General features: G+C 35.5%; 1 protein-coding gene across 1 annotated transcript; it reads left to right on the plus strand.

Moving 5' to 3' along the window:
• Nucleotides 1-870: 870 nt before the first annotated feature.
• LOC149819017 (uncharacterized) lies at nucleotides 871-10,117 on the plus strand. The gene is made up of 6 exons (XM_089986325.1): nucleotides 871-991; nucleotides 2,061-2,104; nucleotides 3,828-3,988; nucleotides 4,075-4,205; nucleotides 4,669-4,756; nucleotides 9,949-10,117. Exons 1-5 carry the CDS (start codon nucleotides 871-873, stop codon nucleotides 4,674-4,676), a joined length of 465 nt encoding a protein of 154 aa, XP_089842451.1. The 3' UTR covers nucleotides 4,677-4,756; nucleotides 9,949-10,117.
• The last annotated feature ends 2,791 nt before the right edge of the window (nucleotides 10,118-12,908 follow it).

The following is a 12,908-nucleotide window of genomic DNA, read 5'->3' on the forward strand; positions in this document are numbered from 1 at the left end:
CTAGTGCATATTGTTAATATTGGTATCAAAGAAATGACTGTTGAACTTTTTACTAAAGGGCTAGCACCAGGATTGTATTTCGAACATGTATTGAGGATGAGCATGTTAAACTCTTTTTGACATATGCATATGAATAAAGTGATCACATATAATTTTGATTCTCATTATGATTGTTTATTGTTAATCTCGCAAGGATTAAAGATTCAACTAAGAATCTGTAGAATAGATTTGTAAAGGCCAATTTATTAATCAAGTCAGTCCCATAAAGTTTTCTAGTTAAGGGTTTATCGTTGGAACAAGTGGGAGAATGTTAGAGTAACACACATTGTGTGGTAGTTACCCACGTTCGGGACTCCTCAAAAAGGTGTCCCTTCTGATAAACACTAAAGATTAGAGAGAACAATTATCTTAATTGTTCACTAACTAAGGCTATAAAACAGGGCGTCAATGAGAAACCTGGATCAAGAGAGAGATCAAGAAAAATTCCTTTTTTTGAGATTTCAAAAAGTGGAATAGGATCCTGCTCACCAGTTGCTGAAGGTACCTGTGCTCATTGAAGGGTTGCGATCTCGCTGAGGAGAAAATCTTCTCACGTTTCTTCTGCTCTGCGAAACACCATCTGCCATTGCCAGACTGGAATGGCTTCTTCAAGTACACCTTTGAACCTCTTACGCCAGAGAATCCCAACAGTCCCCCCCACCCCCCCCACCCCCAATAAACCCGGTTAAAAAAATAAGAGAACCTGTTTTACAAATCTGGGTTGAAAACTCAGTCTTTCCCAAAATCTAGTGTTGTGGCATAAACCTAGTTTGATACCCCAAAACCAACCTTTTTTTGGGTGTCATCCAAACGGTACTTAGCCTAGGTCCCATGCGTGTGAATCGTCATCTGCACCTGTCTGTCAGATGCACCAAGCCAGGGTCCCATGCGTGTCCGCGCATCCACACATACATGAAACATGCAAAAGCAATATTGGTGCATTCCGTGGACGGTTATTTGATGTTTGCCGATGTTTTGTGGGGCACAGAACAACGGAAAATGGCACATGGACAAAAAAAACATAAAAATTTATTTTCTAGGGTGCATGGACAGGCCAGGATAGTGCGTCTTATCCTGTTTGCAGATGTGCATGAACGTTCTGGCTAGTCCTGTTCTCATGTGTCTGCTATTCAAATGCACCCTAATATAGACAATACATTTATACAGTTTCTCTCTGTGTTCCTCGTCATTGCATTTCCTCACACACTCTGCACCCTATCAAGGGTGGACGCATCAGATGTCACTTTGTTCACCTAACGCCAACCATCCTAGTAATGCCTCATCAAACTCAATCATGTTGTGTGACAAATCTAAGCCAATTAACTGAATTAAATCATACTACGTCTTTTATCTCAATCTTAATATCCCTCACCAGTTTTCTCATCAAGTATACCTCACATCTGAATATTTCATTTCATTTTAATTTACTAATTTTAAATGCTTGCATGTGTCAACCACAATGGTAGAATATAATTATTTTACATGTTTAGTGAAGCAAACATGAAGGGGGTGTTTATTTAAATCTGTTAAGAATCGTTTGCTTAGGCAACTTTTGGCGCCCCATCCTGAACTCAGAAGGTCTTCCAGGATGTGACCCTATGTTTTCTAGATGGGAAGGTGTTTGGAAGCCTTAAATGAAACTCCTTCCCATCTAGAATAGTGATTTTAAAAGCAGTTTTTTGGAAGGAAATAAAAACTTCTTCTCGTAGGAAGGATCGGGATCGGGAAGGCGTATTTTCTTCTTCGCGGGGAAGATGTCCAAGCTGATTTTGTTATTTATAGCATGCAACATATAAACGATGTGGCATTAGGGTTTTTATCGCTAGGTCACGGTCGACCCAGAGTCATTGTCGTCTTCGCCGATCCCTCCCTCCTTGACACCATTATCCAGGACAAGCACACCATCGACAGCAGAACCATGAGTGGATGGCTGAGCTTCTCTCTCTCTCTCTTTTCTTTGGATTTTCATGAAGTTTTGTCGATGGTTCTCATCAAATTTGGTCGAAATTAACACATTGTAGTAGAGAGAATAAGCTATCTGGATGAATTGAAGACACCCACCAAGGTACCAATGAAAGATATTTGATTTTGAGGGAGAGAAACCTTTTTTTTTTGGTCCGATGTTCACCAAGTTTTGTTAAATGACGATCAAAAGAGATGTTGCATCCCTTGGTGCCATCATTGGTGGTCGGGATAAACTTTAAAATTTGGGGGCATGATTTGGATGTTGTGGTTCTTCTTGATGGTTGAACCTTTGGAGATTGAGAAGTTGCACATCAACTCTTTGTTGAAATGCTTGAAAGATATAGTATCTTATGGATTGACGTGATTTTCTCTTGTATTCATTTTGACTCTTACTTTTGGTGTTCATGTGCTTGTTTAATTTTTCTCTGCATTTTAGATGTCAACTAGTATTAATGTGTGGTTGAACAAGCATTTTCAGTCGAGGATTTGGATGTATAAGGCAGGATGTGTTTTTAGTTCTATCTTGAAAAAGAACAAGGAAATAGGTGACACTTGTGCTCAATTCAAATATAAAAGCTTAAATAGGTTGGATAGGTGAAGACAGTATTCAAATATGCTAGCACCTTTCCTTAATTCTAATTAAGTGCCTCTTGTTTTGCGATATAGCTGCACTATGATCTTGTAGGGTCATTTAGCAGTGCTGTATATGCTCATTAACTGCGGTATGATCTATAGTTAGTACTCTGTTCCTTGCACTTATATCTATTGCCTTTTTCTTCTCAAAATTCTAAAACTTGCATTTCTTTTTCTTGTCAAATTGGAGTGTGTTCTTTGGTTGATATTGCATCCCCATCCCTATTTTTGCCTTCTTTTTTTTGCTCTTTCCTACTTGGTTTTTGAGATCTAATGCTTTTTTCCCATTGTCTTGAGGGCCACTATTGTTCGTATTATCTTTTACGGATTTCTTGTCAGTCTGAAATGCCTGATGGTTCTGTAGGTGTTTCTTGGTCTAGCTTCTCATTTTTACTTCACCTTGTCACGGAGCTTTCCTGCTGATGTGCTATTATTATCTTGATCTGCAACACTAATGAACATGAATTTTGATGTTCGATTCATAACCATAAAAATATTTGGTGATTCCTTGTCTGACGTGGAATCAAATAATGAAACTTGACTTGTATTTCTATGCAAACTTAATAATATTGATGGTTTTTTATACTGAACCAGACATTCACCATTCAAACTAGGTATTTTGTTTGCTCATTTGAAGATTTGTGTCTGGTTTCCATGTTTGGGGTTAAAGTCATGTCCTTCTGGTCTTGTTTCTTACTCCTTCATGGCCGATTGGTGTCTACTTTCATCATTGCAGATAATTTTTTTAATGATTAATGTTGGCCTAAATATGTACTTAAGTTTGGTTTGTTGCTACTTGCTGCATTACCACTTTGGCCTAATGCTGATTACGTTTGGCAATTCTCTACTGAAGATGTTAATTTTGTCCTTTTTCCTTGCCTCTGCCCCATTGCCTCCCAATTGTTTGATGCCCACCATTTTCTTCTTCTTCTGAACTATTTGTTATGGATAGATTAGCATGGTGATGTGGAAATAATTAATAGCAATTATAAATGGTTTGTCTACTCATTTTTTTATTGGTCAATGCCTCTCTGTATGAGCTGCTTTTTCCACTGAATCTTTTCCCTTTTTTCCCCTGCCATTTTAATTTCTGGGCACATCTAAAGCTTTGACTTCTTTCTCAAACCATTGGCTACTAGAAGTCCTGCCCCTGAAGATTGCCTTCTGATAACATCTTTTTCTCTGTGTAGGGATATCCTGTGTTCAACTCCATTTCTTATCTGTCTCCTATTAAGCCAGTTAAGTCTGCTCATGTTTCACACTCATTCCAAGAGCTTAATTGTTGTTCTCCTCCATGTGTTTTTGCACTGCTAAGAATCAGTTCCATGAGCCAGTCTGGCACCCTTAGAAGGTGAGGCCTTTTTCTATTGATTAGTTTTTCCTATCCAATTCATTTATTTTTATAAGATTGATTTTCTAATTCATATTTTTCTTCAGGGATCAATTCTCTGGTTCATGTGATGTGAAGTCTTCAGATGTTGAAGAAACGAAAGCACCAACAAGGGCTCAGAATGTTCTTGAGCATTCTTCTTGTTCCACTGAGGCACATTTAGGGGAGTCGCATTTAGGTCAGTCACAACAACTTTCAAATCAGAATTGTAATTTTGTTTCTTCTTTTATGCCAAAATACTCCCAAATTAGCACTAATGGCTGGAGCAGGACACAAACTTCTGGTTCTTTGCATTCTTCACATAGTGTCAGTTTAAAAGATCCTGCAAATGGTTCCAGGGAGCTTGAAGAGCAGGATGATATGCATCTCACTCCTCAAGTGCCCTCTACAGCTTTGCAAAATTGCAGAGTATGTTGGACAATGGTGACAAGATTGAGAAAACAGATGATACGTCCATATATCCTGATGGGCATTGGATTCCACTCAGCTGTAAGTTACATGCGCATTTTAAGATTCTGCTTCCGAACATCATTCTTGTAAAGACTGCGACAGGTTTTATTTGAATTGTATTAGTAATGTGGAATAAATTTTTCATCTAACTTTTCGTTTTGCTTCTATTTTCTGTTTACTTATTTTTGTAGAGATCTGAAGGCACACACCGTGATCCAAATTGCCTTTCTTTTAGGGTTTTTTTTTCGGGAGGATGTGGACAAAAATGTTGTTATTGTGGTGAGTTTTCAGTTGCAGTTTTACGTCATTAATTATAGTAGTGGCCCTTCTGTTTAGTGCTTTTAGTATTTCCTTTTGACATGCTTTATAAGCGAATGCCCATAACCTGCAGCTAGGACTTCTTTCAATATTCATATTACAGCAGTGTCATCTTACACAAATTTGTAGTGATATATATATATATATATATATATATATATATATATATATATATATATATATATATAGATTTATGCCATTAATATGATATAATTTCTCCTGATTGGGTGTCCAATTTGTGGCTTTTCATTGCTAGTGATATATATATATTTTAAAAAGTAATGTTTTACTGGTGCAAAAACTGTGTCAGTAAAAATATATATTTTAATAAAATGACTTATGCCGATGATATTTATCGTTGGCTAGATCAAATCGGTTTTCTTAATATAACTGGTGATATTTATCGTCAGCTAGTTGAACATATATGATTTTTCAATATATATACGACGATAATTATCGTCGACTTTAATCTATAATTGACGATATTTATCGTCAGCTTAAAATAATATAGGTGATGATATTTATCGTTGATTTTAACTAACATAGCTGACGATATTTGTGGTCGGTTATTTGGACATATGTTTTTTAATATAAATATGCCGATAATTATTATCGGTTTTAAATAATATATGCAACAATATTTATTGTTGGTTTTAACTGGTATAGTTGACAATATTTATTATCAGCTTTAAATAATATAGGCGACGATATTTATCGTCGGTTTTAACTAGTACAACTCAATAATTATTGTTGCCTTTAATTACTATTACTGGTGACATTCTAGAGCCGACCATTTTATATCGACTATATCATATTGTCAAATTTATTTTTATAAAAATGATGATATATAAATATCATCAAAAATAGTAATATAAACGATCATAAAAAGCCGATGCCTAGAGCCATGATAAATATCATCATTTATGTTATTGGCCACTATAAATCATATATTGTCGATGATAAATATTATCGGTAATGACCTGTTTTCTTGTAGCGATTTCATCTTTCACAAAGAATTCTCTATTTGCATATAGTTTCTACAAAGGAACTGACCATCTATGATATCAAGGACAAATGCAACTTATCCACTAAACTTCTCGACATTGTGACTAAGAATGTTTTAGAAGTGAACCATGAGGCTATAAGATTACTCCTTCATTGGTTGGCAACTGATTTCTGAAGTAAAATTGCTAATCACTTGATTAAACAAGCAATATCCTGTTACAAATTTGTTTTATCAATTTAATGTTCAACCCTTCTCGTTGAGGCATGATGATTGGAATATATTAGATTAAGAAGTTTTTCTGCAATGAGGCTCTTAAGGTAAAATTTATTTATTAATCTTGCATGAATCTATTGGATAACTTTCACTTCCCATTGGTTTTGCCAACCATTGATACGCTAAGAGATACCGCTAGTTGATTATATGCTATAGATATACATCGAGCTGATGATGTGCTATACCTCTAACTGATTACATGGTTTATGATATACATACGAAAGTCTGCATATATTATCTATCATTTCTCATTCACTTGATCAATTTTTATCTGAATTTATCTAGATATCTATTTTAGTTGTTTCGTCTGGATCTATCTTTTACTGTTAATATTTTCATTTTCTAGAAAATTAATCCACTTGATCGAATTTCTTTTGACCGCCTGTGTATAACTGTTTAGTTATTCACTGCCGGTCCCAAGCCCGGATAAAGGAGGAGGGTTGCGGTAGGCCTGTGACAGCCAGCATAAAAACTTAGTCATACCCTATGAATATGAACCAATATGAGAATTTCGTTGGGGCGTTTCCTATTGAGCGACGCGCTGTACTCTATAGGCCCGGAGGCAGTGATAAATGGGCAAGGGTTGCTAGGTCGTCGCACGGAAGCGACGCGTCACACCGGCGCCCGGGTGTGGTGTCAAATAGGCAAGGGTTCCCTCACTTTGTTGGACGGGTGGGGGTAAAGAAGTTAGTCCAAGACCAAAAAATTAGGTTAGCCACTTGGAGCATAGGGTCTTTAACTGGTAAGTTGGTAGAGTTAGTAGATGTTATGTGTAGGAGAACGATTATATTTTATGTCTACAAGAGACCAAATGGGTAGGTGAGAAAGCAAAAGTGATAGAACCTTGGGGATATAAGATTTGATATACAGGAATAAATAGGAATAGGAATGGAGTAGGGATTGTTATGAGTCGTGAGTTTATAGATAATGTAGTTGAGGTCCGTAGGAAGGGTGATAGGATTTTACTTATTAAATTAGTATTAGGTACGGATATTATTAATATTATTAGTGTTTATGCACCTCAAGTAGGTTTAGATGATTCCACTAAGCGTCAATTTTGGGAAGATTTAGATGGAGTAGTACAAGGGATATCTTATGGAGAAGGGCTTTTCATCGGCGGTGACCTTAATGGGCATGTAGGCATTAGTAGGGATGGATTTGAGAGTATCCATGGAGGCTATGGTATAGGAGAAAGAAACGATAGTGGAGAAAGGATTTTAGATTTTGGTTTGTCCTATGATATGATTTTAGCAAACACTTGGTTTAGGAAGAGGGAGTCTCACCTAGTAACATTTAAAAGTGGGGTTAATACGAGTCAGATAGATTTTTTCCTACTTAGAAAGAGAGATAGGGGTTGTTGCATCGATTGTAAGGTTATACCGGGAGAAAGTGTAGCTACACAACATAAAGTCTTAATTTTAGATCTTAGAATTAAACAATGCCGCAAAAGGGATAGACATAGGATAGATCCTAGAATTAAGTGGTGGGCACTGAAAGGAGCTAAACAAGGAATGTTTGTAGAGCGGGTAGTTAAGGAAGTTGATTGGTGTCTCGAGGAGGATTCAGAATCTATGTGGAATAAGATAGCGGGTGGCATGAGAAAGGTGGCTAAGGAGGTATTGGGTGAGTCTAAAGGCGGTGCACCGCTAGGTAAGGATACATCGTGGTGGAACAAGGATGTCAATTTAGCTATTAAGGTTAAAAGAGAGTGTTATAAAAATCTAAGTAAAAGTCATGATAATGAGAATTTGAAGAAGTATATGATAGCAAAGAAGGAAGCTAAAAAAGTAGTTCGGAACGCGAGAGATAAGGTATATAAGGAGGTTTATGATAAGTTGGATACCAAAGAGGGTGAGAAGGATATTTATAGGATTGCAAAAATGAGAGATAGGAAATCGAGGGATCTGGGTATGGTTAGATGTATCAAAGATGAAACGCAAAGGGTTTTAGTCAAAGATGAGGAGATTAAGGAGAGATGGAAAGATTATTTTGATAAGCTATTTAATGAAAGTCATGCTCAGGATCTTGGAGACTTTTCCATTCCTTTTTATGAGATGAATCGTGACTTCATGCGCAAGATTCAAAAGAAAGAAATTGCAGAGGCTTTGAAGAAAATGAAATCAAGAAGGGCAGTTGGCCCAGATGGTATACCTATCGAGGCTTGGAAATGCTTGGGAGAGAAAGGTTTAGAATGGTTGACAAATCTTTTTAATAAGATTTGGCGGACAAGTAAGATGCCTAATGAGTGGAGGAAGAGTACTTTGGTGCCTCTATATAAGAATAAGGGTGATATACAAGATTGCACAAACTATCGTGGTATAAAACTCATGAGTCATACTATGAAACTTTGGGAGAAGGTGATTGAGTCTAGGTTGAGGAAGGTTGTCATGATATCGGAGAATCAATTTGGTTTTATGCCTGGAAGATCTACTATGGAAGCTATACATCTTCTTAGACAACTTATTGAGAGAAATAGAGAGAGGAACAAAGATTTGCATATGGTTTTTATTGATTTGGAGAAGGCTTACGATAGAGTACCTAGGGACGTTCTCTGGTGGACTGATGAAGAAATGTGTTTCTCTCAAGTACATTAGTATAATTAAAGATATGTATGAAGGAGTAGTAACCAATGTCCGCACTTGTGGAGGGGTGACAACTAATTTTCCTATAACGGTTGGGTTACATCAAGGATCTGCTTTAAGCCCTTTCCTATTTGCTATAGTGATGGATGAGCTTACGAGATCAATTCAAGAAAATGTGCCGTGGTGTATGTTGTTTGCTGATGATATTGTTTTGATTGATGAGTCTAGAGTTGGGGTCAATGCTAAGTTAGAATTATGGAGACAGACATTGGAAGCAAGAGGTTTTAAGTTGAGTAAGAGTAAGACAGAATACATGGAATGTCGATTTGGTAAGCAACGAAATAGAGATGGGAGTGTAGTGAAGCTTGGTGAGCAAGAAATACCGGTGGATGATTCTTTCAAATATTTGGGATCTATCATTCAAAAGTATGGAGAAATTGATGGAGATGTAAATCATAGGATAAAGGTTGGGTGGATGAAATGGAAGAGTGCAACTGGAGTGTTGTGCGATCGTAGAATGCCATTGCGGTTGAAGGGAAAGTTTTATAGGACGACTATTAGGCTCGCTTTACTATATGGTACAGAATGTTGGGCTGCCAAGAGACATCATATTCAAAAAATGAGTGTAGCTGAGATGCGTATGCTGAGATGGATGTGTGGAAATACAATAAAAGATAAGATTCGGAACGAGGAGATACGTAAGAAGGTAGGCGTTGCACCCATTGAAAATAAGATGAGAGAGAATCGTTTACGGTGGTTTGGACATATTCGACGAAGGCCTAATGATGCTCCAGTTAGAAGGATGGAGAAATGGGAAAATATATTAGTTAAAAGAGGTCGGGGTAGGCCTAGGAAGACATGGATGAAGGTGATAGGAAAGGATATGAATGCTTTGAACCTCACCGAGGACATGACATTGGATAGAAATGAATGGAGGAGAAGGATTCATGTGGAAGACCCGGAATGATTTTCTTTGTTGGTTCATATCGCCGACCCCAATTGTTTTGGGATGAAGGCGTAATTGTTGTTGTTGTTGTTGTTGTATTGTCGTTTGGTTTTAAAATCTTTGCTCCAATGATTCTATCTAATGAGTTTCATTTCTTGTAATGATCATATCATCCACATAAAGTAAAAGTGAACAAAGTAGTTTATATAATTAAGGCAAGATCTTGGTAGTTTTTTGAAAATCATGATATTCTCATGTTTCTTCATTAAATATATATTATGTTCTTTTATGTTCTATGATTGTTCACATTGTATTGAGATCCTCATGTTTAATTTTTTTTATATAGGTGTTAACACGTTTATGGAGATCCTCTGCCTGAATTTGGATGATTTTGCTTTGTCCTTATTTTTTTTTGATGAAAAGAAAGTGAATAAAAAAAGTTCATGATGTATTTTAGCGTTTGATTGATGATTTGAGATTTCTAACAATTGAAGTTTATTTTTTGTTTCTAATATTTAGGTTAAACAAATATAAAATATTTTGTTCAACAAATATAAGATATTTATGTCTGAGGATATAGTGCACATTTTTATATTTTACTAATTATCCATGGACCTTTTTATTGTGCATTATTAAAATTGCTGTTATAGATTGTTTTTAATTATATATGCTTGGTTATTTGAATTGAAGAGCAGTTTTCATAATAATAGAAAAATCTTAAATTTGAATTAAAGTTTGAAGTGTGTTTGAATTGTTATGTAATAGTAGAGTTTGAAGTGTTATATTTTTTTTGTAATAATTGAAGTGTCCTGTAATAATAAAAAAACCAGTTTATACAAGAACAAAACAAAGAAATTCACACGATTCTATGTGAATTTTTCAATAATTGAGAGACTTTTGATTTAATTATGCAAAATTTATGAAAATTTGCATGATTCCATGCACATTTCCTTTTAATTGGGCAAATTTTTATCAAACTCCGAAAACTTTTTATGCAAATTCGCACAATTCTATACAATTTTTCTATTAATTGAGTAAAGTTTCATCAAATAATGCAAAATTTCTATGCAAATTTGTATGATTTCATGTGATTTTTCTTCTAATTAAGCAAATTTTAATCAAAATATATAAAAGTTATATGCAAATTCACATGATTCTATGCAAAAATTGTGCCTGTACAAATATATATATATTTGTTAAAAAGAGACTTACAATAATATTTATGGTTGGTTATATCAAAGTTAATTGCGATGATATTTATAGTTAGTTTTCTTAATATAATTGATGATATTTATAGTTGGTTATTTGAATATATATGACTTTTTAATATATATATATATATATATATATATATATATATATATATATATATATACAATGATAATTATTGTCGAGTTTAATCTATACTCGATGATAAAATAATACAGGCAATGATGTTTATCGTCGAATTTAATTATTATAACCGATGATATTTATTACCGACTATTTGAACATATATGATTTTTCAATATCTCTACGATGATAATTGTTGTCAACTTTTAATATATAATCGACCATATTTATTGTTGGCTTTCAACAGTATAGGTGATGATATTTATTGTTGGTTTTAATTAGTATAGCTGACGATAAATATCGTTGCTTTTAATTACTATTATCGATGATATTTTAGAATCAACCATTTTATATAGACTATATCATATTATTGAATTTAATTTTAGATACATGATGATATATAAAATATTGTAAAAAATTGTAATATAAACGATCATAAAGGCTTATGACCTGGGCAATGATATTTATTAACATTTATGTTATTGACTACCATAAATTATATATTATTGATGATAAATATCATCAGCAATAACCTATTTTCTTGTAGCGCCAAAGCTTGCAGCTTGACACGGGTCTCCGCTTACCACATGGGATACCACCTCGGTGGTAAATTAATGGCCGCGGTTATGGCAGCATAAAACTGTAGGGGTTGTAACAAACATATTACAGTAAGAAAGTTCAGGGCTCCTTTTTGGCATTCCTCCTCAAGCTAGAGTGGACGTTTGAACTCTACTTAGAGTTGGGCCACATGGAAAGGGGGATATGTAGATTGCTTTCATTCATTCTTTTCACTTTAGTCTTTGTTGAAATTCAAAAGTGGGTTAGGTAGAGGAGATTGCCATTGCTCGAGTCAAGTCAACTCCGTACAGTCAGCAGTCAATACGCTTTAAACTTTTTATAGTCAAAGTCAACAAGGCCCTCTCGGCCTGTTTATGAGCTTTATATACAACAAGGCTTGCGGGCTGGGTTTGAGTTGCATTCGGATGTCCAACTTTTGATAAGTGGTTCAGTTTTGGGTGCATATCTAACTCATGATATATGGTAGAATTCTAGATCCAAACACGGTACGACACCCCACCAGAGGCGGAGCTGGGGGGGGGGGGGCAGGACTGGGCTGTAGCGCAGTCCTGCCTCCCGAAGCAGTTAATTTTTTTTTAAAAGCTCAGTCCTAGACCAGCCCTGATTCCATATGAAATAGATTTTTATTCATTTTTTTAGTCCAGTCCTAGCCCAGCCCTGATTCCATATGAAATAGATTTTTATCCATTTTTTTAGCCCAGTCCTAGCCCAGCCCTGACTGCAGCAAATAGTTTGATTTGTCCATATGAAATAGATTTTTATTAATAATTGTAGCCATTTTTTATTTTATCTCAAAAACAATTTTTTCGGGGGCGCTGCCCCCCAACCCCCAGATTTTTTTTTGCTACACCCCTGTTCTTTAAACATAAAATGATATTTTTTTTAATATTAAGGATGTTTATTTTCATATTAAGAAAAGTAACCTCTCTATTTTTCAGAAACAAGCTTCTCGTTAACATTCAAAGTCAAGTTAACTTTGTACAGTTAACAGTCAACTCTCTTTATTTGCATAAAATTGGAAGTGATGCTTAAAGTGTGAACAGAGAAACAAGCACTTTTTTTTTCTTTTTTTATTCTACAGAGAAAGCTGGGGTTAGGCGGATCCCTACCTGTTTATTGAAAGAAAACTAATTACATTAACGTTTACAAGAGGGAGTCCAAACTGGACTCATATCAGACAATTGCCTGTTGGTTTTTGGAAAAACACTGTTCCTGCTCTGAAACAGCATCAACCTCCATATTATCTGAATCCGCAGGTCTGGGTGAAGAAGCATCACCTACTGAACGATGACCAGTTTAGATGCAAGACCTTCAGTTGAGGTCTTCGTCTCAAGAAAGAACACAATCTCAGGTTGGTGAAGTCTCAACATGCCCGCAATTTGCAGCCTTGCCCAT

The sequence above is a fragment of the Nuphar pumila genome, chromosome 13, assembly GCF_984573655.1.
Source record: "Nuphar pumila chromosome 13, dmNupPumi1.hap1.1, whole genome shotgun sequence".
NCBI classification, from domain to species: domain Eukaryota; kingdom Viridiplantae; phylum Streptophyta; class Magnoliopsida; order Nymphaeales; family Nymphaeaceae; genus Nuphar; species Nuphar pumila.

What these genes read in the sequence shown, in the direction of transcription:
- LOC149819017 (XM_089986325.1), top strand. Translation starts at nt 871, where the DNA reads ATGCGTGTGAATCGTCATCTGCACCTGTCTGTCAGATGCACCAAGCCA. An exon ending in ATTGGTGCATTCCGTGGACG is followed by an intron (nt 992 to 2,060) that starts GTTATTTGATGT and finishes AACACATTGTAG; the next exon opens with TAGAGAGAATAAGCTATCTG. An exon ending in AATTGAAGACACCCACCAAG is followed by an intron (nt 2,105 to 3,827) that starts GTACCAATGAAA and finishes TTCTCTGTGTAG; the next exon opens with GGATATCCTGTGTTCAACTC.